General features: G+C 45.3%; 1 protein-coding gene across 3 annotated transcripts in view; it reads left to right on the top strand.

Moving 5' to 3' along the window:
* Positions 1-8,376: 8,376 nt before the first annotated feature.
* The window catches only part of SLC2A13 (solute carrier family 2 member 13), a 339,270-nt gene continuing 320,521 nt past the window's right edge, over positions 8,377-27,125 (top strand). For all 3 annotated transcript variants that reach the window (XR_005591534.1, XM_039516186.1, XM_039516175.1), the window contains exon 1: positions 8,377-9,284. Coding sequence is in view for 2 of the 3 variants with exons in the window: in XM_039516186.1 (XP_039372120.1) it covers positions 8,732-9,284 (553 nt within the window). In the remaining variant the exon portion in view is untranslated. The remainder of the gene's footprint in view (positions 9,285-27,125) is intronic.

Here is a 27,125-nt window from a genome sequence, read left to right as displayed (position 1 = left end):
ACAATTTACCAAAATTTTAAAATCAAGATTGGATGTTTTTCTAGAAGACATAGTCTAAGAATTATTTTGGGTAAATTCTATGGCCTGTGTTATACAGGCGGTCAGACTAGATGATCACAAGGGTCCCTTCTGGCCTTGGAATCTATGAAGCTATGAAAAAGACTCACCTGCAATGTCTGTGGGTGCAAACCAGAATTTTTTTTAATACATTACACACTGTCTGCACTTGGCCAGACAAGACAAAATATCACATGAAGACAGTTCCTGCCCTGGAAGAGCTTATATACAAAACACCTGATCTACAAACAAGTAACTCTACACATGCAAATAGTTCCGTCTTCACCAGCACTGCTCCTGTGACAAAAATAATTTTCAGAGGGTTTGCAGGACCAATCCCTAAAAGACAGTGGGCTAGATTGATAAATACATTTAGGTACTTAACTGTCACTTTAGGTGCCTAACTCCAAAATTTAGATTCTTAAAACCCTTGTTCAGCTGCCACCTAATCCTGTAGGTGGCTATATTTCTGACAGTAAAGGCTCCTGTGTGCTTGCTGGTGGGGACACGGACACACACACACTCACACTCACACTCACACTCACACTCACACTCACACTCACACTCACACTCACACTCACTCACTCACTCACTCACTCTGAAGCCTAAATCCTGATGACACCAAGTTGCGGTATCTAACCCCTAGGGGGATCCTTCAGGTCTGGAGTAGTCAATAGGACAAATCTGGACCACCAGACATGTTTGAATGGACTGTGAAATCTTTTTATTTACTTATCATTATTGTTGTTATTTTTTCTAGAGTCAGGACCTTGACTATATCTCGACAAAAAAAAAAATAGGTTATCCCTGCTTCACATGTTCCTCTGCCTATCTTGCCTGGGGGGGCCCTACTTGGCAGGCATTCTCAGAGAAAACCTTAGAGCCCATCTCTCAGATCAGGCCTTGCACAGAATACAATGAGGAGGTTAGAAAAAGAGAGTGAGTGAGTTAGCCTCATGGTTAGTAAACTCATGAGGAAGACCCTGCTCCAATGAATATATAAATATTTTATTCAAAGTGGAACTGGTTCAACAGGAGAGACCCACCCTAGAATACTTTCCCTCTCAGTGACTAGGGCACTCAGCTGGGAGCAAACCTAGCTTCACTTGCATGCTATGATTTAGGTAGAGGGCAGATTTGAACCTAACTCTTGCATGTCCTGGGTGAGTGTGGTAATCACTGGGCTATTAGGCATAAGAGGGACACTCACCACCACCTCCACATGAATCCCAACAGGGGCATCATTTCAGAAAATTTCAGGAAGTGGGGGAAGTTGCATTAGCATCCCTGCTTCTGCCTCCTTGCTGAGTCCATGGCTGCTCATGGCGGGGTTAATGGGCCAGTCTCATCCTGGACAGGTTGAGGAGGTGATGGGTCAGTCCTATCCCAAAAAGTAAGGGGGTGGTGAGAGATTTCTCACCTACAGCCAGCCTAGGGAAGCGATTGGGGGCTGGCTTGCTCAACCCAGCGTACAGCTGCGGCTTCCTGTCCTACTGGTGGGAAGAGAGGATGGGGATGCCCACAACATCGTGATTAGGAGCCCTGCCCCCAACTTGTCCCACAGCAGCCCCTGAAAGCTGAAGAGACACCACAAGAGTGGTGGCAAGGAGCTATGAAAAATCAGGAGTGGAGAGGGGCAATTACCTTTTCTGCCCCAAAGCCAATGATATCCTGAATCCAGGGCTGGTCTTACCATGAGGCGAACTGAAGCAGGTGCCTCAGGTGCCAGACTGGGGTGTGTGTGTGGGGGGGTGCCACGAGGACCCAGAGCATAGAAAATTGTGTCTGCTGCTGGTGCATATGTATTTTCTCTGCTCTAGATGCAGAGATGGTGGAGTGCTGTGCTGGAGGAAGGAGGGCACAAGAGATATAACAGGCTGGTAGGAGAAAAGGTGAGAGGGAATAACAGAAAGCAGCAGGAGCTGTGGGGAGAGAGAGGAGGAGGAGCCTCTTATGTACCTCTCTAGCACCCCCAGGAGCCTGCACTGATTAACACCAGCTTCTCAGGGAGCTTCCTGTTTCCTGCTGCTTCCCTGAACCCACTTGAGAACAAGCAGTGAAGTAGTAGGAGCCAGTTAAGCCCTTAAGATGTGGATATCTTTCCTCACTCAGGCCCTGCTACCAGCCTGCCTATTTGTCCCCTTCAACTGAGTGTTGAGAGCCACTATAGCTGGCACAGAACAGCAGTCATGAGTGAAAGAAGAAAACGCCCCTCTAGGGCAGCATTCAGAAAAAGAAAGAAAGCAAAGGAAGCTTTTCTATCTAAGCAGGAAGGAGCTCTCCTGAGATACAGAGACACAAATGTTCACGGTAAGCCTTCCGACCCCAGTGAGGATGTGAATGGTGAGGAGATGCCTGATCTTCCAGTTAGTCAGAGTGCAGGTGACCTGGCAGCTACTGCAGCATCCATATCTCCATCTCAAATGGATGTAACCAGGCACATTCCTGAAGAAAAGTGCAGATCAGAGAATAGTGTGGTGGAGGCACAAGAAACAGCTGCTGCTGAGTTTAGTTCCTTAAGTCTAGATGATCCAGGACTGTGGACCCACTTGAAAAGTAGCCTGAGGGACTTCCTTGTACTGCATGGGCCATAGGAAGTGAAAAACTTCATGTTCCCCAAAGGCAATGAAAATAGAAGTTTCCATCCAACATATTACTGGTGTGAAATCCCCAACGGTGACAAAGTGGAGAGGCAATGGCTTATGTACTCAAAAACCCAGAATGCTGCATACTGTTTTTATTGCAAACTCTTCCAGTCTAATGTTCCAGTCACATAGGGTTCTACAGGAACAAAGGACCATAGAAATCTGGCATGCCATGAGAAGGCAGCAAATCACCAGAGAGCATTCCACAGGTGGAAAGAGCTTGAGATGAGACTGAGGTTAAAGGCCACCAGAGATGATCAGCATCAAGAGAAGATTGCATCAGAGTCTCTTTACTGGCAAAATGTTCTGAAAAGGCTTATTGCCATTGTGAGAATGCTTGCTATCTAAAACCTAGCACTGCATGGCACTTCAGATCAGCTGTATGTGCCAAACAATGGAAATTGCCTTAAAATTGTGGAGCTGATGGCTGAGTTTGGTGCTGTACTCCAGAAGCATCTAAGAAGTCACCACCCAAGAAATGTACACACCACTACCTTGGAAAAATAATTCAAAATGAGATAATAGAGTTACTGGCAACAAAAGTCAAATAGAAGATTGTGGCAGATCTGAAGTCAGCAAGATAGTACTCTGTTATTCTGGACTGCACACCTGACATCAACCATACAGAACAAATGACTTTAATGGTGCATTTTATAACAACAGAACCTAGTGACAATGTCCCTGCAATGGTGACTGTCAGAGAGCATTTTCTAGAATTTATTGACATTGATGATACTATAGGAGTTGGCATGAAAAATGTGCTTCTTAAAAAGATGGAAGATACAGGAATTGCGATAGCTGACATGAGAGGTCAGGGCTACGATAATGGTGCCAACATGAGAGGAAAGAACAGAGGAGTGCAAACACGGATCCGAGAGTTGAACCCTCGAGCTTTTTTTGTCCCATGAAGTTCTCATTCATTGAACTTGGTGGTCAGTGATGCAGCATCAGCTTCTAGTGAGGCTGCTGAATTTTTTAATGTAATTAAAAGCATCTATGTATTTCTCTCTGCATCAGCTCAGCAATGGCAGATTTTGAAGCAATGTCCTGACACTGAAACCACTGAGTGCCACACGATGGGAAAGTTGAGTGGAGTGTATTTGGGATGTTGTATGATATTCCAGAACTCCTCACTATACCTGAAGAAAACCTACACCAGCAATGCAGGGCACTAGAGACAGTGTTGACTCATGATGACATGCGTGATATTGATGCGAGTGATTTAGGCGATGAACTGAAAGCCCTGTCAAGATGCATTTCAGCAGGATCAACTCCAAAGGCTGTTCTGGAATATATGTGCACAAGTAAGATGACCACCCTCTTTCCAAATGCTTTTGTTGCTCTGTGCATACTTCTAACACTTCCTGTAACAGTTGTCAGTGGAGAATGCAGCTTCTCCAAGCTGAAGTTAATAAAACCACATCTACGCTCCACAATGACACAGGAGAGGCTGGTCTCAATAGAGCAGGGGTCGGCAACCGATGGCACGCATGCCAAAGATGGCACGCGAGCCGATTTTTAATGGCACGCTGGAGCCTGCCGGGACTCCAGTCTGCCATTAAAAATCCTGCCGACGCGGCAAGCTGCAGTGTCCGCGCTGCCTGGCCGGAGCGCAGACAGAGCGCAGCAAGCCGCTGGCCCCTCCCCCGCCTTCCCCCCCTTCCCCTGGAGCCCTGCTGCCGTGCGCGCAGTGCTCTGCAGGCCGGGGCTGCGCGCTCCTGCAGGGCAACGTTTGGCTCCGTGGGGAGGGAAAACCGCTCCCCGCTCATCCGGAGCCCCGCCGCGGCGCGCACAGCGGCGACAAAACTCCGGATGAGCGGGGAGCCTCATGGTAAGGGGTCCGGGTCCGGGGCTGGGTTGTATAAGGGGTGGGGGCAGTCAGGGGACAGGGAGCAGGGGGGGTTGGCTGGGGGGGTGGGATCCCGGGGCGGTGGTTAGGGGCTGGGGTCTCTGGAGGGGGCAGTTAGGGAGCAGCGGGGGTGCATGGGGCATGGGAGTCCTGGGGTCTGTTAGGGGGTGAGGGGTGGATAGGGGTCAGGGCAGTCAGGGGACAGGGAGCAAGGAGGGTCCTGGGGGGCAGTTAGGGTGGGGGGGTCCTCTGGAGGGGGTGGTCAGGGGACAAGGAGCTGTGGAGGGTTGGATGAGTCGGGAGTTCTGGGGGGGGCTGTCAGGAGGTAAGGGTGTGGAGAGGGGTTGGGGCAGGCAGGGAGGGGTTGTATGGGTCCAGAGTTCTGGGGGTCCTGTCAGGGGGCGGGGAGCGGTTAGATAGGCATGGGAGTCCAGGGGGTCTGTCTGGGGGCGGGGGTGTGGATAAGGGTTGGGGCAGTCAGGGAACAGGTAGGGGGTAGGGTTCTAGGGGGGCAGTTGGGAAAAGGGGCAGGGAGGCTTAGATAGGGGGTGAGGTCCCAGGAGGGGGTAGTCGGGACAAGGAGCGTGGGGGTTGGGCGTTCTGTGGGGGGGGCAGTCACCCAGCCCTCTGCCCTGAGCCCAACCCCCCCCACATACATCCAGCCCTCTGCCCTGAGCCCTGCACCCCCACACACACCCCAGGCCCCTGCCCTGAGCCCTGTACCACCCAGCCCTCTGAGTCCTTCACCCCCCCATGACCCCAGCCCTGACTCTGGCACCCCCACACATACCCAGCCCCCCTACCCTGATACCTGCACCCCCTCACATGCCCCCAGCCCTCTGCCCTGACTCTTGCACCCCACACATCCCCAGCCCCCCCACATCCCATGCACCTTGCAGATCCCCACCCCCACCCTGAGCACCAAACGGGAGCTCCTGCACCCCTCACACCAAATGGGAGCTGACCAGGTAAGTGCCCCCACACCCAAACCTCCTGCCCCAACTCTGAGCCCCCTCCCTCATTCTAGCTCCTGGCCAGACCCTCCACCTTCAGCCCTGTGCTCGGTCCACTCCCACCCTCAGCTCAGTGCAGAGAGAGGAAGAGAATGGGTCAGAACCACGGAGAAGGTAGGTACCCACTGTATGTGGGCAGGGCCGGGACCCCAGACGGGCAGCGGGCTGAGCGGGTCTGGCAGCCGGGATGCTGGCTGGCAGGAGCCGGCGGATGGAACCCCTGAGCGGCAGTGGGCTGAGCGGTTCAACCCACTGTCGATCTGGGGTCCCGGCTGCTGGCCCTGCACAGCCCGCTGCCGGTCTGGGGTTCTGGCTGCCAGATCCTTCCCAGCTGGGGTCCTGGCCGCAGGCCCCACTCAGCCCACTGCCGGCCTAGGTGAACAGAACCCCAGACCAGTAGCGGGCTGAGAGGGCTGGCGGTGTAAGATCAACATTTTAATTTAATTTTAAATGAAGCTTCTTAAATATTTTGAAAACCTTGTTTATTTTACAATACAACACTAGTTTAGTTATATAATATATAGACTTGTAGAGAGAGAGAGACCTTCTAAAAAACATTAAAATGTATTACTGGCACGCGAAACCTTAAATTAGAGTGAATAAATGAAGACGTGGCACACCACTTCTGAAAGGTTGCCGACCCCTGCAATAGAGCATGAGCTGGCCCAGACAGTGGACCTTCAGGAAGCAGTTCAAATCTTTGCAACCAAGAAGGCACGGAAAGCACCACTTTGATTATTCAAACAGATAAAAATGCCAGTGTTTACTATGCAGACAAGAAAAGTTATATTTGCTGTTCAAGCATCTTAAAGTTAAGTGATAACTTAAAATGCCTTGTTCAAAAATTTAAAGTGTTAGTTCTCCTTTATTGGGGTAGGTAGCAAAGCAGTACCATGAGAGAAGTAGAATAGGAAAAAGGTAGAATTGAGACCTTTCAAAGTTTTGGCCCTAGTGAGGGGGCATAGGGGTATCATTTGAGCTCCCCACCTCAGGTGCCAAAATGTTGTGGGCGGGCCCTGCCTGAATCCCAAGCAGAGACAGGTGCCTAACTGCCTCTGAAAAGGGTAGGGCTCTCAGTGCAGTTTCCTAGTGGCTAGCTTAGGCTACTCTCCACTCAGTATGTGGCTTCTGTCAGTCCCATTCTTAGGTGCCTAAGGGTATGGCTACACTTGCAGCTGTACAGCGCTGGGAGTTAAACCTGTCTTCGTACAGCTGTGTAGGGAAAGCGCTGCAGTCTGGCCACACTGACAGCTGCCAGCACACTGTCGTGGCCACATTTGCCGCATCTGCAGTGGCATTGGGAACGGTGCATTATGGGCAGCTATCCCAGTGTTCAAGTGGCTGCAACGTGCTTTTCAAAAGGGGGGGTGGGGTGGAGTGTGACAGGGAGCATGGGGGAGAGAGAGAGTGGATTTTTGGAGCCCACATTCTGTCAGCAGCTGCCTTGCAAGTTCCGACCCTCTCCCCCACCCCTCTCTCAGCAAAAGCAGCTGATAAGCAGCCTCCCCGAAACTGACCCCCGCTCCCTCCCTCCTGCCCACCGCTTCTCTCCTCAAGCCCCCTCCCTCTCCTCAAGCAAACACTAGCTGTGGGCATTCCAAAGGGAGCCCCCCCTGCCTGCCTCTGCTCAGTCACAGCAAACACTAGCTGTGTTTGGTTTTTTGATAAGCAGCTTCAGGAGCCTGGAATTCACAACAAAATAAAGAGAGACATCACAACAAAACAGAGTAATCTTTACTTAAAAGGATTATGGGAAGCTTCCGGAGGTCAGTTACAGCATACTAAGAGTATTCCCTGTTTACACTGGCACCCCAGAGCTGCAGCAGCAGCGCTATACTCTTTATTCCTCTCGTGGAGGTGGAGTACAAGCAGGACTGTAGCCAAGGAGATACAGTGCTGTATGTGCCTTGCCAATGTGGATGGGGAGTGAGTTACAGCGCTGTAAAGCCACCACCAGCGCTGTAACTCTCAAGTGTAGCCAAGGCCTAACTCTCCTCATTTTTTGTATAGGGAGCCCGACTGCTTAACTCTGGGCTAAGGATTCCCCAGGGCAGCAAGGTGCCTAAAGTTGGGCGTTGCAGTGCTGGGCCTTAGTCCCTGCTGTAAAATCTAGCCTCAGCAGGATACTGTGTGGAGGAAGGGATACGGGTTAGGAGAAAGAGGCAGACTGATATTCAATACCTAGCCCTCCCCATCCTTGTATATACCTCTACTGTGAGTAGCATCTGTTGCCCTATATATATATATACAAATCTTGTAGCTGATAAACTGAAATAGACTACGGTGGCAGTGACCCTGTCCGGGGTTTTTCCACTGCCGCCCACTCTCAGCCTCATAAACTAGGACTGACTCAGGTTTTCTCTGTGACTTCTGCCATCTCTTGGGGCTGTTAGCTGCAGGTGTCGTTACCTCCCACTCCCCTCTCCAGCCTGGCTAGGTCCCGGGGTCAGGAGCGGTCCGCGCACGCGGCGCAGTCCCAGCGCTGGCTGCAGGGTATCGGGGGACCAGCGGACTTGCTAGGGTCAGCCTCAGCACAGGCTCTTAGGTGCACTGCCCGCACTGGGCTTTGTTCTCCCCCTTCCCCTCAGAGAGAGCAGCGCTGCCCCCACCCCTTGTGGCCACTAATCAGCGTCTCCCTGCGCCCCACGCTGCCTGACCCCAGCCTCCTCCGGGGCGACCCCAGACACGTGGCTGGGCGGCTCCCGGACGCGACTCACGTGAGGGGCCTTTATCATTAGCGTGGGCCCCGGCCCCGCCCCCTGTTTACATTTCCCGCCCCGTTCCCTTCTCGCTCAAGTTCGGGCATCAGGTCAGGGCCGGGGGCTTCGTTGTGGCTGAGGCGCATGCTCCGAGCTCCCGCGCATGCTCAGTAAGAGCCAAGCAGCCCATCCCGTGACTGGCAGGCTAGGTAGCCCCACCCCCCGTGGCGGCTCCGCCCCGCCCGGCCAGCTGGGCTCGAGTCCCCTCCCCGCCCGCCCGAGCCTCCCTCCGGCTCAAACTCCCCCTGAGCTCCGGGAGCGGCGGCCGCGGCTGGTAACTTTCCCCCGAGTGCGGGCGCGGGCAGGACCTATGCGCCCCGGCTGATCGCGGCCCCGGCAGGGCAGCAGCAGCGGCCCCGAGCCCGCCCCCTGGCCGGGCGGGGGGCGCTGAGCGGCGGCGGTTGCCCTATGTCCCGCAAGGCCAGTGAGAATGTGGAGTACACGCTGCGGAGCCTGAGCAACCTGATGGGCGAGAAGCGCCGGAGGCAGCCGGACGGCTCGGCCGGCTCCAGCGCGGCGGCGGCGGCCGGGGAGCGCAGCCTGATCGCCGCCGAGTCCTGCTCCAGCATCAACAGCCAGGCGTCCGGCGGGGAGCTGGAGCGGGCGGCCCGGCGGCAGTTCCAGCAGGACGAGACCCCGGGCTTCGTCTACGTGGTGTCGGTGTTCTCCGCCCTGGGGGGCTTCCTCTTCGGCTATGACACCGGCGTGGTGTCCGGGGCCCTGCTGCTGCTCAAGAGGGAGCTCAACCTGGGCGCCCTCTGGCAGGAGCTGCTGGTCTCCAGCACGGTGGGCGCCGCCGCGCTCTCGGCGCTGGCCGGCGGGGTGCTGAACGGGCTGTGGGGCCGCCGACCCTGCATCCTCCTCTCCAGCTGCTTCTTCATCGCGGGCGCCGCCCTGCTGGCCGCTGCCCCGGACAAGGAGACCCTGCTAGGGGGGCGCATCGTGGTGGGGCTGGGCATCGGTGAGTCCTGCGCTGCCAGCCCGCTCCTCTCCCCCTCGATCCCCGCCGCTTCCCCTTCCTTCCCTCCCTCTGCTTCTCTGCCCCGGCTCCCCCACCCCCTCCTGCGCCGCGGCTTGTCCCTTTCCGTGACGCGTGACTTTGTTTCAGTAACTCGGCAAGTCTGACCTGAGCGCTGAGAGTCGCTGGCGAGTTCACAGGCGAGCCGGTGAAGCGCTGGGAGTGAGGGTGCTTTGGGTCTGCCCCCACCACACAGGTCTCCCTCCAGGGAAATGCCACTCCCGGCTAGAGTGACAGGAGGTGAGGTTACATGGGAGGGACCAGCACTGATCTGCTTGGGGCCATCTGGCTACCAGCACTGACCCTCAAAAGTGGGCGACCCCTCACCTAGGGATGACATACGTATTGTGTAGCCTGAAAGTGAGAGTCCGACCGGGAGTCTTTCTTTCCCCTGTGTGCTGTGGAGGAATGACAGGTTTTATCCTGGGCTCCTCACTGTAGTATCTGAGTGCCTTCCAGTAGCATATTAAGCAATGTAGCTACATATCTGACCTGTATGGCTAGTTCTCTCATTCTCTTCCCCAGAGAGAGAAGTGCTGGCAGTGGACTGGCTGGTTTTGTTAGTTTTTTTTTTAATGTAAGTATACCTGTTGCTATGTGTGTGTGTTAGAGAAGGCAAGGTCAGAGAATGGGCTTTATGCTTAGCAGAAAGCCGTGAGGCTTGTGATGGAATGCTAACAGGAGCTCTGCAGTGGACTCATAGGGTGTTGGGCAGGTTGCATTGCCTATCTCCCTCCTTTTTCCCATCTGTAAAATGGGAATAATACTACCTTCTAGAGTTGGTTATTAGGATTAAGGTCTGCATATGGCTTTGAACCTGAAAAGTGCTATATCAGTGCTAAGTAGTTGATGAGTGTGAGGATAAATATCTGTCCCACCACTTCATTCAGGTTCAGTATCCTGGGCTGTGTATTTGGCCAGTTTTCTGATTCTTCTCCATCTACAGTAGATGACTATCTGCATGGGTGCTCTCATTTGTTAGAGAACCATTTTCAAAGCTGAGTGTGGAATGTTGCTTCTCATGAAATTGCCTCCACAGATTCTTACTTCTGGAGTCATGTGCCATGCCATAAAAAGCATTAAAGCAGTTAGCTGTGGGAGGAAATGAGCAGTGATATGTGGGTGGAGTGGCACCTGGATATTGATTAGGTTTTTAATAATTCCAAAATTTGTACAGAAGGAGAGACATTATCTCCACAGATCCCTATTCTTGGTATTTACTTACCATTAAGTGTAGTTCTCTAATTTACTTAAAATATGGATTAGGAATATGACTATGTGGAGATGGAAAGCAAGTTTAGCAGCAAGTAGTAGCTACCCAAACCACAAAAGAACATATCCTTAGGCCAGGTCTACTCTAACAAGTTAAGTTGACCCAGTTACAGTGCTCACGAGCCACATAGTTGAGTCAATGTAACTGGAGGTCTAGACAGCACTAGAACAATTCTTCTGTTGACCTAGCTACAGCCTGCCAGGGAGGTGGATTAACTAGTGATGGGAGACCCCTTGCTGTAGTGAGTGGCCATGCTGAAGAGATACAGCTACAGCTGAAGATGCGCTGCTGCATTTGTTTAAGCATAGACATAACCTCAGACTGTTCACTTTGGAGCACCCCACAACCATTTTATACTAGTGCAAGTCTCAGGCAAATATTTTAAGCAATGTGTTTTGGGAACATCATCTTTCTTATTGGCCTCTAGTTGGTATGGGATTCTATTCCCTCACTCCAGCCCACCTAAAACAGGAGGAGTGCTGTCCCTTCTGGCTTATGCAGTGGAATGGGGGAGAAGTTGTTCTCTGCTATTCCCTTCTCCAACTTCCAGGTTTTTTTGAGGGTCCTCCTCTATGAATATCTCCCTTGTCAATTCTAGAGGCAAAGAGAGTGATCAAAAGTAGAGAATACGAAAAAATAGATTCTGGATTAACACACTTAAAGAATGTGTTAAGGTATCTAACCTCATAACCTCTGTGGTTTTCTGCTCTGTTTTGCTCCATTGGACACATACTGAAGGTATAACTATGAAAATACACTAATAAGCTAGTAGACAGTCTTTGGTTCAGCTAGACAGCATTTGTTTTAGAAGCCAAAGAATCAGGATTTAGATTCCATTAGTGCTTCCTTGAGCAGTATGAATTGCTATTTTGTTTGTTTTTGGTGTGTAGTTCTTGATACACATCTGTATGGACTGTAAATACAGTTAATTCTACCTGATGGCTTCTTTTCCAAGGTGTACTAGATGAGCTTAAAATTTGGACAATACTTACTCCATTTTAATCTTGATGAGTGGGGGGGGGGGCTGCTACATGCCGAATGAGTCCTAAATAATACTTTGTCTCTCTAATATTCTGGGACCCACACAGTTACAACAACACTGCACTCCACACCTGTCACTCTTCAGTTGCCCCACCTTCTCCCCAGACTTAAAGCTTTTATCGACACCAACCTTCATCTAAGGAAGATTGAAGGGCTCCAAAGATCCCATCCAGTGTGGCTCCTTTGGTTTTTGGGAGATAATTCTTTCTTTTCTCTGTTACACTTTCAGCCGTTGTTGTGTAGAAGAACTGAGTATGACACTGAGTGTTATTTCTCAGCCATTGAATGAGCCCATTTTTTGAGAATTCTGTAACTTGTTACCAACATACTTGCTGTGATGCAATTCAGTTTTTTTTTTTTTTAAAGAAACAAAGTTAAACTAAGTCATAGTCAGGGTGTTCCAGTTAAATTTACTACAGTGATGATGTACAAAACAATCAGAATATATACTGTATGCCCTGGATGGAAAGCTTTTGATGCACTGTTAATACCCACAAATATTAAGGTTGGGAATGTTTTTTTTTTTTTTTTTTTTTTTTTTTACTCTAGGCCCTCATACTTTGTATGTAGGCTTATTTCTATATTGCCTACAGTGTCGTCATGGACACATACAATGTATGTTATTTGCCCTATATGTTATATCGAATACAGTAAGGATAATTGCATCATTACCATAAATACTTGTTTCTTTTATAATGTTCTGACAGTAATTGGGGTTTATGAACAATTGAAGATTAGATCTAATTTGTGCTATGCATCTAAAAAGTTTAACTTTATTTTTGTTCCAGCTTAGGGTCTCAATGTAGTCCATTGGCAAACTTCTTTTGACTTCATTTACTTCAATTAATTTCAGTATCAGTGAGACACTCTTGTTGACACTGACATTTATGCTGTGCTCAGGATTGTCAAGGACTGTCTCAAATCTGTGTTTGTACCATGGCTTCTAGTTTTGGTGGGCATTGCACCAGTCAATATCAGATGAGATGCTGCTATGGTCTTGGAGTACCGCAAGATCCCGATTGCACTGGACCCGCCAATACAGCAACACTGTAATCCACTGCCACTCTCCGGACTCAAATCCAAGAAGCCTTTCTGGATACATGTGTTAATACTATAGGGCAATGGAAAGGACATGAGCGCTTGCTGGTTCAAATCATGGGCCATTTGTGACATCCCAAACAAAGACCTGATTCAAGATCCAACCAAGAGGTCCCGGGATTCTGCCTTTCCCATACTCAGTGGACTGCACTCAACGATGTTCAGACAATGCATGGAAGTTGTGGATATCTCTTCCACAAATGGAAAGATCAAAGAATCAAGAAATTGTGACTGGTGAGGTACAAACCATGTGATACATCATGAACAGCTGTCCAATTCATGCTTACAGTGGTGGCACCAGGAGGATCCATTTAGCTACCCCAGAAGCATTAGAATGGCTTTCGAATCTCAAAATGTAATTATAATGCCAGCCCCTTGCTTTTCAAATACCATATGAAAGAGAAGATTTACTTCAATGGGACTAGGACAGACTGGTCCTTTTGATTTTTTTTTTTAATTTGTTTTTGCGTTTAAAGATCTAGACAGACCTGATTCTACACGCTCTTGCAAAGGTGTTAGTTATGTTGGTGTCAAACCAGAGTAGTAGTAGATTTTGGCTCCCATGTTTTTGAATGCAATATGGCTTTGTGGGTTGAAGTACAGACCGGAAATCAGAAGGTCAGGGTTTTATTTGTGACAGTCACAGACGTCCTGTGTCACCTTAAGTAAGTGACTTTACCTCTCTGTGCTTCCCTGTTCCCATCTGTACAGTAGAGAGAATGCTTGTCTTGCAGGGCCTTTGTAAAGTAAATGTGCTGAGATTCTTGGATGGAAGGCACTGCAGAAACTGAATAAAATTGTTGACCTCTTTCAAATGTGGCGGTTCTTTATACATGTGATGATATTTTGATATTGCTTCATTTTTTAGAAAATGAGACGTTAGTCATTCATTCATAACAATCTGAGCAAAAAAGTTATTAATAGAATATGTAATAATCCCAACAGGATTTGAACAACCCACAACCTTCTGTATAAAAGTAATGATGCTCTTATCCTGCAAGCTCTACGTAGTGTGTGTGTGTGTGAGAATGAATGTTTGGAGTTTTAAATTAGCCACCAGAGGGAGCTTGGATAATCTCATGAAAGCAACAGAAATTTAGAGAGATGCAAAATGTAGACATTTTAGTCAGTATTTCTGTCAGTTCAGCCAAACTGGAATCCTGGTATTACATATGAAAAGAAAAGGACAGCAGGTGAACAACAAAATTTATTCTTCTTTTTGCCATATATTTTTGCATAAGAAGTGTGCCTGTTAAAAAGATTTTTTTTGTAATGTTGTTGGAAAACATAAGTGTAACTGAACTGGGTGTGTGATACAATTCATTCCTGTATGGAAAGCAACAGCAAGGCAGAAAACGACTATATATCCTGCTAATCTTGCGACATTTAAACCTAGCCTAATTCCATCTGTATGAAATTTTTATATTCTGGTGGTTATCTAAGATGCAGGTCTCTCTCTAGCATTGTCTGTATCCCCAGTCCTTTTCAAACATGAAACAGCAGGCTAGGAATGAATGGTCTTGCATTTGAATTAGGATTGCCCTGTTACAGGTGAATGACAACATTTGGGATCCAAAATAATCTGCCTCCGTATGAAAAAAGGTAATAATCAGGACTTTGTATGCAAATTGAACTTTCTTCTTTCTGCTTCCACCCCTGTACCATTGCAAACTATAGATTTACCCTGCCCTCAGCTACCTAGTAGAGCATATTTAGTAAAATGAGTTAATGTACATGTGCAATAGCTGTGGTGTGGTCTGAAACATGCAGTGAAGTTCACTAATTCAGCTCATTCAGTCCTAGTGAATTGTCCATGTCTTGTTAATTCCATGGATTCCTAATTATATATTCATATTATAACATAGTTTTAGATGGTTTGGGGGGCAGGGGGTTGAGGTGGCAGAGATGAAGGGTTTGTTGGAGTAAGAGTGAGTAGAAGAAGAGGGAAACCTGAGACGTTAAGTGGGAAAAAATGAGATGTCTGGAAGGTCCTGACTTGACTTGTTATAATTTCTTTGTTTTCGTTTGTACATGGTTGGTTTACTACACTCAGTAGGTCCCTAGGATAAGGGAAGGGAGAAACTATTGTTACTTCTCTTGATGTGAGCAGTTAGCCAAATTTGCAGTGTTGGGATTTGTTCAGTTAGCAGAAATTGATGTCAGTTATCTTCTTTCATGTAATCTTGTTTATTTACAAAGTACTCCTTCTGGTATTCTGCACCACTATGCAATGTAGAATTTGCATGGAATCAGTGTTCCCCGCAGAATTTGTGATTTTTTTTTTTTTTTTATTCCCCAGCACTCCCACCTGCTGTCAGTCCCAGCCACCTTGGACTAACGACAGGAGTGTCATTATATTGTGTCATTTTGACAAATAAAATATGCAGAATTTTAAAATATTCACAGAATTTTTAATTTTGATGCATGTATATTCTTTGTTATATTCTAAAGTTCTGTATCCTAGAATACAGTAGGGGACAATTTCTTTGCTCAGTGTTAGAAGCCTGCCTTTCAAACCAGAACTCCGCACCTAAGTGTTTGTGGTCCCCCCCCCCCGCCCCTTAGCTGTGTCTCAGGGCCATGTTACCTCCACTTATGTTACTGTCTGCTTGGCAGGCTTTCTGCTTCTGTCCGTCTCTGTCCTGTCTCCCTCTCATATGCTTACCCAAACAACACTAGCTGAGCCCCCTGCCCAAATACTCTTAGGAATTTGAGCTATGTCTGCTCTGCAATTAAAAACCCATGGCTGGCTGACTCATGCTAAGGGGCAGTTTAATTGCAGCAAGCCCTCTACATCCCAATTGAACTGTCCCACATCCTGAGCTCCATGAGCCCAAGTCAGCTGTCACGGTCTATCTACTTACTGTGTAGACATACCCTGAATGGTCTTGGATGTGTCTTTGTTTTGGCTGGAAACGTGCTTCTGTGTTTTGTGATGAAGTCCACTTAACTGTCTTAAATACCTGATTACAATGGCTTCTTTACACTTAAAAATGTAAGGTGGTAGTTATGCCCCACGCCTAATAACAAGGTTTAACCTACGCCATAGCACTATACTGCTGAAGCTGCTTCTGGCTGTGTCAACCCTCCTGAGGCTCACAAAAGGAGGGTCTTTATCACCATTTGAAAAGTTAGGGAAAGTAGATATGTCAAGAGCAATTTGCCACATATAGTAGTGATGACAGAAGCTCTGTCATCTCTCACTTCCTGAACAGTGCATCAGCAGGCAGTGTGCCCACACTCCATTGGCTGGTCTGCCTTCTGTGCTCCCCTTCCCTCTGCTTCCTCCTTTTCTGCCAGTTTGAAGCATACCCCTCCTGTGACACCAGCATTCAAAATGCTTACCAAATGTAGGAAATATTTGTAATAGAGCTTTTCAGCCTCTGTACTTCATATAGATTAAATAATTTAGCCTTGTGTTTTTACACACACATACACCATATTCATTCTAGCATCCTTCTTCCGGATCACCATCCTGTTTGATTAGCCTTATTGAGATTACAAATCTACTGGAGGAGGTAAGGGTTAGGATTAAAAAGGGTTGGGCATCAGAGGTTGGGGTATAATTAGTGGAGGGTCTCCTAAGGGAGAGACTGAGTCCCCTTGACAGCGAGGGTCAGCACCAAATATAATCTTGACATTAATGCTTGACCAAAGTATTGTCAATATTTACTGACCCCATTTGTACGCCACTGTTTTAAGATGTTATTTCAAATGCTCTGGACCATTTATTTTTATTTTTATTTTTTTTAAATACTGAAAACACTGCGAAATCCCCACTAACAATGTGAGTTTGTACCTCTCTAGTAGCTACACAATATCTGGAGGTTTGAGCCTGCTCCTGCCTTTTGAACTAAAGGCCTTAGGACCACATTTTTACAGATATTTAGGCATTTAGATGCAGATAGGTGCATAGCATGATTTTAAATAAGTATATATATATTCCGTCCCCACTCCCCAGAAAGGATGTAGGCGCTTAACTCCCCGGAGCTGAAGCAGTAGCGGCTCATGCTTTTAAATCTAGAGGTCTGGAGTTCATTCTCCCAGAGAGGGGGTGTCATTGTGAACAGCCCTATAAGGGGTAAAGACCTGAGTTGTCAGAATGGGTTACACACTCCTCATGACCAGAGATGCTCATCCCAAGCTTTTAGAGGTCCACAGCTATTCAGATCTTCACATGAATCTGAAGGGATTCAGTGCCTGCATCTAAAAGCATGATCTGCTAGTGCATGAGCTGAAATACAGGTCCATTAGCTCAAAGGCAGTATAGACTCATAAATGACTGTCTGTGCTGTAGCCTTTATAGGGGGACAAAGAGCCTCATGATTTAGGATAGGTTACAGTTGCATCTTCTGAAGATTTCTACCTTCATAGTAAGCAGTATATTTGTTATATTGCAGCATCCCAAACCCTCTGCCATTGTATTGCCGTAACTCCTGGATGCTGTTTCCATAGTTTGTCATAAGTAACATTGTGTCAACATACAGGATGTTAAATTTCAGGAACCTTAACTACTAATACAAAACGTAAGACCACTTTTAACTCACACTTGTCCTAAATGCTCATACCAAATAATTGTACATATTCAATTACATTCCTCAGACTGTTCTAGTGCACTTATTAATAAGAGGTCTGAAGAAAATGTAACTTTTTGGAAAATATTTGGTCACATGGAGCTTTTTGAAATAGTTATAACTAACCTCCTTATTATTTTTTCCTTTAAAGTGCTCTAGGAAATTCATGTAACTCATATGAATATGCATTTGAAATTGATCTTTTAACTCAACACACAGATCTTGCATAATGCTTTCAAGTTGTTAGGGAAATCTGTGTGCAAACTTTACTATGGGGTACTAGAGTTTAATTATAATACATAAATTTCTTGTACCATGTGTAGATTAAAGTATTTCAGTTCATGTTATGAAACATATGCCATAAAACACATGCACCTCTTGGATCTAGGTTAGCATGTTGTAAAAACATCAACTTTTGCGCTTCCTGACTGTAATTTTAACTCTGCAACCTCAACGTTATATTAGCATAATGTTTACATTTAACTTCCTGTGAGGAGGGGGTAGCAGAAGAGAATTGTCCCTGTTTTTATAAAAAAAATAAAAATAAAAAATAAAGTAGTTGAAGACCAAATTGTAACTTTTTTTACACACATTGCCAGATCCATGCAGTTGTTATATATGAACTCATTTTCAAAATGCATTTTTTCCAAAGAGGGGAGATCAGTGACCTCAGTCTAACAAGTATAAAGAAAATTATAAAAATAATAAATTACCCAATGGAACTCCAGCAAAACACACTGCTTAAATAGAAGGGTTTATAAACAGTTCTGTGTGTGTGTGTATGCTTTGTGTGTGTATGCTGTGTGTGCTTTGTCCGCACTATAACACTTTCTGGTATGGATTATTAGAATTGAATCTGTATGTAAATTCTCTCCGAAGAGAGTACTAATGTATATCTTACACTTACGTCTACAGGGAGGACAAAATTCTAAAACACTTTCCTTTTTAATTATTAAAAGTTGGCATTGAAATCCCTAGATCTATTTTTTTTCTTTTGAGCTGTGAGAATCACTAACATTTCCATGTTTAGATTCAGATATTTGACCTGATCTAGAAGTCCCTTTTCAATAACAGTGGTTCCATATTCTTGTGTAAGCGAAGTGAGTGAAGTTTCAGAAAATTAGATTCCGTTAATCTTTTGGAATTACATTCAGTAGAAATATAGGGTTCTGCCAGGGCCGCCCAGAGGATTAAGGGGGCCTGGTGCAGAGCCGAGTCTTCGGCAGCAATTCAGCAGCAGGTCCCTCTTGGAGGGAAGGACCCGCCGCTGAATTGCCGCTGAAGAATGAAGCGGCAGTGGTAGAGCAGCCTAAGTGCCGCTGATCACGGCTCCCCTTTTTCCCCCCCCAACCCCTCCGCCGCTTGTGGCGCTTGTATTCACTGGGCGGCACTCTGAGGCTTCAGGAGCACTTCCGCGGCGGGTCCTTCACTTGCTCTGAGTCTTCTGCTGCACTGAAGGACCCGCTGCTGAAGACCCGGAGCGAGTGAAGGGCCCGCCACTGAAAACCCGGAGCGGCTCGCGGGGCCGGGGGCAAATTGCCCCACTTGCCCTCCCCTCTGGGCGGCCCTGGGTTCTGCAGGTTGGAGGCCCAATACAACAGCTCTGAAAAGTGGGGCGTTTTTTCAGTTGGGTTTGCTTACCAAATTGTATCAGAGAGATTATATCTTTGCTACACATATCAAGCCTAGCATCAAAGAGGAAAACTTACCCATGAATTTACAACTATGTATGTGTTTTTAAAATATAATTTTACAAAATAGAATGGAAAATGCATTGTAAAGACTTAATTTTGTTTGCTTCAACTCGGTTAGTTTAACAGTTCAGTTGTACCCACTAAAAGCAATTCACACAATTAGCAGGGGATAAGGACATTTTAACAGAGGATGCTTCCATGCATTTTAAAGTGACTGACTGAGTAGATGTTTCACTGTGATTGATTGTGCTTCAATCATTTCTTCATGGCAACAAACTAAATCCCTAAAGTAGTTTAATCCCTAAAATTTTCAAGATGTGTATCACTTCCTATGGGATGAGGGTATGGTGGACCATACTTGGGCTAATTAATTCAAAAGTTTTCCCATCCTATTAAATTATGCTTCAAAGGAAGAAGATAAAGAATGGATCACAGCAAGTAGCTATTGTGACATTTCCTCCCATGTAAAGGAGATAAGATGTTAGTGTGCCTACTGAGTCTGAAGTGAGGAAACCATTGCAGGATTATTGATTGCATGGTACGGATATATGACTGTCTTACAATGGTTGAGCTACATATGCAGAGCAACACAATTTCCAAAATTGTTTTGGTGTATCCTCATAAAACGTGAGTTATGGTGGTGGTTATGGTGCATTCTGAGACCACTGATGCTCAGCTTCCGTAACACCCATTACTTTTACTGGGAATAGGCTTTTTCACCTCATGAAGAATGCTGAGAGAGTTGTTTTGCTACCGTTTTACAGGACCAGATAGTATCCCTTCCATTGCCAACATACAACTATTTCCTAAGGGATTGGATGACATGGGAGAATGGCATGGTTGTGTTGCGCGTCAGAAAATATTTCAGTAGTGGGGAATATGTGTGCATTTTTCAGTCTCTACTTAACAGTGGATGGTGCCTAGGATTTTGCCTCTGAACAAGCAGTGAAGCTAGTTTCAAAGTGCCTACTCTAGCTGTTTTCAAGCTGAGATGCTAGCCCAAGGAGAGCACCAATTTTGGGCAGGAATCCAGTGTATTTTTGGGGGAATGACTACCCCTGTAAGAAAAATATGAAATATTAATACTAAATTTATTTTAACCAAATACTTTTGTGCGTGTTTTGTGATTCAGCTTACGTTATCTCCAAAAACCTCTTAAAGTAGGTCTGACAGGTTGGATCACAGAAATCCTCTTGGGAGATGCAACCTGATGTGCTAAGACTACTTCTACCCCTACTTTCCCTGCCAGCTCAGGACTCCAGCACCCTGTCTTGCTGAGCCAGACACACCCATCTGTTCCAGCAAAAACCCAGGGTCTGAATTACTTATCCCAAAACTGCAGGTTTACCTGAAAGCAGCTAACAGAAGTGTTCCTGTCTTTAACACTCAGATGCCTAACTCCCAATGGGGTCTAAACCCAAATAAATTCGTTTTACCCTGTATAAGCTTTATACAGGGTAAACTCATAAATTGTTCACCCTCTATAACACTGATAGAGGTGGACAGTCGTTTCTCTTCTTCCCCCCCCCCCTCCGGTATTAATACATACTGAGTTAATAAGTAAAAAGTGATTTTAAAATAAAATGAAATGCACAAATCTCTGTCTAATCAAACTGCATACAGATAAGATCCTCACCAGTTCCAGAATGCTCCCTTTTACAGGCTAATCTCCTTTTAGCTGGGTCCAGCAATCACTCACACCCCTTGCAGTCACTGTCCTTTGTTCCAGTTTCTTTCAGGTATCCTGGGGTGTGTGTGTGTGGAGAGGCTCTTTCTTTAAACAGCTGAAGACTACATGGAAGGGTCTCTCCCGGGTTTAAATAGACTTTCTTTTGTGGGTCGAGACCCCCTCCTCACTCCTATGCAAAGTCCAGCTCCAAGATGGAGTTCTGGAGTCACCTGGGCAAGTCACATGTCCATGCATGACTCATTCTTTACTGGCAGGAGCCATTGTCCACATGGCATCTTGTATGTCTCCAGGAAGACTTCTTATGTGGATTGGAGCATTCCAAGATGCATTGTTCCCCAAGTGCTTCCTGATCGGGTTCTTCACCTTGAGAATTCCTTCCTAAAGAAGCTGACCAAATGCCTCACAAAGCTTGCTTAGAAATCCAGCAAGTATACAGCCAATATTCTTAATCTCAAGTACAAAATGAGATGTGTACAAATAGGATGAATAGATATAGTAGACCAGGGGTTGGCAACCTTTCAGAAGTGGTGCGCTGAGTCTTCATTTATTCACTCTCATTTAAGGTTTTGTGTGCCAGTAATATGTTTTAACGTTTTTAAAAGGTCTCTTTCTGTAAGTCTATAATATATAACTAAAATATTGTTAAAGCAGCAAAGAATCCTGTGGCACCTTATAGACTAACAGACGTTTTGCAGCATGAGCTTTTGTGGGTGAATACCCACTTCGTCGGATGCAAGAGTGGAAATTTCCAGGGGCAGGTAAATATAAGCAAGCAAGAAGCAAGCTAGAGATAATGAGGTTAGATCAGTCAGGGAGGATGAGGCCCTGTTCTAGCAGTTGAGGTGTGAAAACCAAGGGAGGAGAAACAGGTTCTGTAGTTGGCAAGCCATTCACAGTCTTTGTTTAATCCTAAACTGATGGTGTCAAATTTGCAAATGAACTGAAGCTCAGCAGTTTCTCTTAGAAGTCTGGTCCTAAAGTTTTTTTGCTGGAGGATGGCCACCTTAAGATCTGCTATTGTGTGGCCAGGGAGGTTGAAGTGTTCTCCTACAGGATTTGTATATTGCCATTCCTAATATCTGATTTGTGTCCATTTATCCTTTTCCTTAGAGACTGTCCAGTTTGGCCGATGTACATAGCAGAAGGGCATTGATGGCATATATTACATTGGTGGATGTGCAGGTGAATGAACCGGTGATGGTGTGGCTGATCTGGTTAGGTCCTGTGATGGTGTTGCTGGTGTAGATGTGTGGGCAGAGTTGGCATCGAGGTTTGTTGCATGGATTGGTTCCTGAGCTAGAGTTACTAAGGTGGCCATCCTCCAGCAAAAAAACTTTAGGACCAGACTTCTAAGAGAAACTGTTGAGCTTCAGTTCATTTGCAAATTTGACACCATCAGTTTAGGATTAAACAAAGACTGTGAATGGCTCACCAACTACAGAACCTGTTTCTCCTCCCTTGGTTTTCACACCTCAACTGCTAGAACAGGGCCTCATCCTCCCTGACTGATCTAACCTCGTTATCTCTAGCTTGCTTCTTGCTTGCTTATATTTACCTGCCCCTGGAAATTTCCACTCTTGCATCCCACGAAGTGGGCATTCACCCACGAAAGCTCATGCTGCAAAACGTCTGTTAGTCTATAAGGTGCCACAGGATTCTTTGCTGCTTTTACAGAACCAGACTAACACAGCTACCTCTCTGATACTAAAATATTGTTGTATGTGAAGTAAATAAGGTTTTTAAAATGTTTTAAGAAGCTTCATTTAAAATTAAAATGCAGAGCCCCTTGCACTGGTAGCCAGGACCCAGGCAGTGTGAGTGCCACTGAAAATCAGCTCGCGTGCCGCCTATGGCACGTGTGCCATAGGTTGCCTACCCCGTAGTACTCCATAACCTTTACAGAGAGATGTTACATGGCACAGGCAGCACAAAACATATTCCAGTTATGTCATATTCCCATAAAGCATTATGGGGTACAGCATCACAGTAGGTTTTTGCTCTTATGATATATAGAAAAAATTAATTAAAAAACCCCCCAAACCTGTGTGTTCTTACTTCAGAAATATCAGCAATATTCCCTGATTTTTGTTGGAGAATTTAAGCTTTTAGATATGTATTATGAACTCCCACCTTAACTGATTCTATAATAAAGGGATCCTTTCTCCTGTGTGTTTATAAAAATACGGTTTTAACAAAAAAGAGCTTTAAACAACATCTAAAAAAACTTTGTCCTTTAATTTGCTTGGCCCCTTACATATCATGATCGTAACATCACCATTTTTCCAGTCATCATCGTTTTCTGGTGTAGATGAGACCTGAATTTCTTATTTAAAAAATAAATAAATAAAAATTAAACTTTCAAGGCACTCTTTTTACAGTCTTAAGAAGCAACTTGTCTTTTTCTTTGCAGTTCTTCTTTTAAGCAAGTGCAGAAAGTCTTTCTGGATATCTTCTAAAACAACTTTAATTTTCATTCCTTGCCCAATAGCTTCTGATGGCTTCATGTTGCTTCCTTGGTTGTTTACCGCTCTTGCCTAGTGGTTTGCCTGATAGGAAAACCTACCATCTTAACCAAGTCTATTTGAGGTAGAATAACAACTTGAGCTTTACCTAAAGAGTCCACTCTAACCAGTTTTGTTTGTGGATGTCTCCTAAAAGTCCTAAAGAGGAACAGTGGATTTTTCTATTTTGGGTTCTTTTCTGCCTGTTTTTAATTTTTGTCTTCAATATATTCTCAGTCACAAAAGCATGGATCTGACCTTGGATGAGAGTGTTCTTTAACCACCTAACAGACTTCACTCCTGGATGGGCTGGATGCTTCTAGGGCTTTTCCTACATTGGCCAAAATAAGACCCAAAGTTCACCATCACTGTAATTCCATGAGGAGACGCTGTAGTGTTAAGGTTCAGTCATAGTTACCTAGTGTCCTCTAACTCAAACTTTAGACAAACATGGTAGTAAAAAACAACCGTGTCCGGACTACTTTATAGCTTCTCTTATGGCATGGACTGCTGTGATCTATGGCGCCTATTTTTTTTGTTTTGTTTTGCCAGTGTAGACTCACTGTCAGCCTGTAACAGTGCATTGATTCAAGAGTTAACTAAAATGGGCCAATATTTTGAGTGTGCACAAGAGAAAATTAGGAGTGAAAGGGTACAATTATGTATGGAGAGTTTAAAAAAAAAAAAAGGGGGGGGCTGTGAACTCTGAATTCCTGGCAGTTGATGACCAATTATGCTAATGAAGACTTAAAAGACTGAGACTAGGGCAAATTCAGAAATAGCTAAAGGTGGCACAAGCCCCAAGAGCGAGGCTTAACACAACCTACAGAACACACAAGATGCGTCATGGGACACTTGGACACACACAGTGGAAGTTCAATCCTTGAGGGGGACCATTGGTCCAGCTTTGAACAGGGGGTTGGACTAGATGATCTCCTGAGGTCCCTTCCAACTCTAATAATCTAATCTATGATTCTATTAGGCTTTTCTACCATGTAGGGGCTTCATCTTTTTGGCCATTCTTTAATGAAGAAGTTCATGCTAACATGCTGTATTTATCATGCTTTTAGTTATGATTTTATATTCTGTTCAATTACTACTCTTCATTTTCAATTTAATTTTCTATGCCAACCTTTTGAAATATAAGAACTGTAATGGTTAATTAAGGAATTTGCAGTAGGAGTCTAGCATCCATGTAGAGAGAAGACTGTTTTTAAATATTTGTTTTTCAAGAGAGTCAGAAAGAGATGAGCATCTAGGCACTCGCTTTAACTGAGAGCGCTTTGGATGCTTTAAGGGGGAACCCAGGGAGGGAGTCATAACCAGGAGGAGTGCTGAGGTGACCAGGCACACTGAATGAAAAGTTAATACAGGACAGAAAGGTACATTTGCCATTTTAAACTTCAAAGCTGGCATCAGTGTGTGCAGTTTGGCAAATGCTTGCACTAAGGTACCTTTTTATGTGTTTACAGGTCCTTGCTTACGGGACTGTTGAGGTCAGTAGTAGCTATGTGAGCGCAGGAGTGGGGAATCTGCCTGAGGAGAAAAGGTAAGTCTAGTTTTATTCACTACTGAGTTGGACCTCTAAGAGTTTTTTCCTCATAGATAGATTCCCTGCTCCTGCATTGGTCATAGGTGCTGCTGACCTCACCAGTCCAGTTCACACGGGGACAGTTCACCCTCAAGGGGAAGCCGGAAAGTGCAGGACAACTACTTCTGGAACCTGCAAAAGAACTAAAATGTTACAGGTGTCCGGGCATGAGCCATGTGATGTTTATTTTTTTTTATTTACATTTTGAAAAAATAGGGTCCTGCTCTGTGGCGATATCTGTCTTATGTAAGAGGGGAGTAATGTGCAGAGAAAACAAATCCTATCCATTCTAAATCCTAATTACTGACTTCATTCTTGTAGTGTGGTAGCTGGGTTGGTCCCAGGATATTAGGGAGACAAGGTGGGTGACATAATATCTTTTATTGGACCAACTTCTGCTTGTGTCAGAGACAAACTTTCAAGTTTACATAGAGTTCTTCAGGTCTAGGAAAGATGCTCAGGGCAGGTCTACATTTAAAATGTTGCATCAGCTCAACTGCAGTGCTTCAGCGAGAGGCAGTAGCTGTGTTGACGGAAGAAGTTCTCCCATCGACATAGGTGGTTAGGTTGTTGTTGTGACTGGGTGCCTGGGATAGTCTACACTGAGAACGCCACTCTCAGGGCAGACAATCTCCCAAACTGGTGGTTTATTCTATAATTAGATTCACCAAGCTAGTAACAAAAGAGCATCTGCAGTACCATGCTGGTTAACCAGAAGCCAAACACAGTCCCCTTTAGGCATTCCAGCCCTTGGTTCCTATCCAGACAACCAAATCTAATACAGTGAGATGTTGCTGAACACCCATTTCACCATATGTGAGGTTCTTACTGATCTCAAAGGATCAGACACTTACCCTAGATCAATGTGTATTTTAGATCTTACCCAAATATGCTGTCAGCCAATCCTTAGTAAACTAACTGAAGTTTTAATAATAAAAGAAAAGAGGGTTATAAATGGTTAATAGATCATAGAAATGATTGCAAAGTCCTTGTAGCAGATTTGTAGCAGTGATGGAATAGACTGCTGGCTTGTAAAGTCTCTGGTAACTTCCAAAAGATTGGAAGGTCCTCAGTCCATCGTTCAACATGCTCCTTTTAGTTGTAAACTGACAGTCCAGAGAATTAGAGCAAGAAAGAGGCAAAGCAGGGGTGTCTTGTGTATGGAAATTTATTATTCCAAACAAAGCCTACAGCCCAGGTGAATGGAAATTTACTGGCCCAAAATGGAGTCAGAGGTCACAAGTGCATAGCCAGTATTCATAACATCAGATACAAGGATGATACATGCATATAAACAGGATAATCATACTTGTCAATGTAAAAACTATTGTTTGCTACTTTACGTGACATACTTTTGTACAAGATTTATTGCAATTGTATAACAGTGATAGCAACAGTGATATAAATGGTCATATTTCTTATACATAGCATCAAATGTATAGCTACATTACTCAGGGATGTGGGTTTCTCACACCCCTGAGCGACAGTTATACCAATATAGGTCTCTAGTGTAGACCTGGCCTCATAGTGTGTCAGCTAAATAGAAGAGTGGAACAGATAAGGAGTTAACATGTGTTGCAAGAGACCATTCAAGGCAAAGTGGGCAGCTAACACCTCTATAGTCTAGGACAAAGGAGGGTTAGTGGGTTACAGATCGTTGTAACGAGCCATAAGTCCAGTGTCTTTATTAAGTTCATGATTTTCTGGTGTCTAGCAGAATTACGAATGTATGTTCCCAGGTTCATCTTTTGAAGCTGTTGTACAAGTTTCCTTTGAGGACAAGAGGTCAGATAAGATATCACTAAGAAAACAACTGAATAGCCTGCTTTAAAAACAAAAATTGTTTTGAGAAAAGTATTCAATCACAGGTGATATGGTGTTTTTAATCTTTTTATAATTTTTGTGTGTTTAGTGCATAAAGCAGAGGACTGGGAGTCAGGACCTGGGGTTCTGTTCCCAACTCAACAGCTGGCTTGCTTTAAGCAAGTAATTAAATCTGTTTGGGTTTTTTTGCCTTAGTTTCCTCTATTGTAAAGTGGGACTAATACCATCTCTGCCAAATACTTTGAAAGCTCTTGCTGAAAGGTGATATATAAGTGCAACTTTATCTAAAATTTATTTTCTAAATAATTCCGGTTTTTTTAGAAAGTTATTGTAAAACACATTTTTAATTATTAGGTTATCTTACGTTGTCACACATGATCTCAGCTCTGGGATAAGAGCCAATGAGAGGCTTGAACCTAAAGAGTAAACTTTTAGAAAGTTATGAGCATCTGAAAAAGGACTTAAAATGGAAATTCAGCTTCACCTATAAATGTAGTG

The sequence above is a fragment of the Mauremys reevesii genome, linkage group 1 (assembly GCF_016161935.1).
Source record: "Mauremys reevesii isolate NIE-2019 linkage group 1, ASM1616193v1, whole genome shotgun sequence".
In the NCBI taxonomy this organism is placed as follows: domain Eukaryota; kingdom Metazoa; phylum Chordata; order Testudines; family Geoemydidae; genus Mauremys; species Mauremys reevesii.
This window is presented reverse-complemented; position numbering and strand designations above follow the sequence as displayed.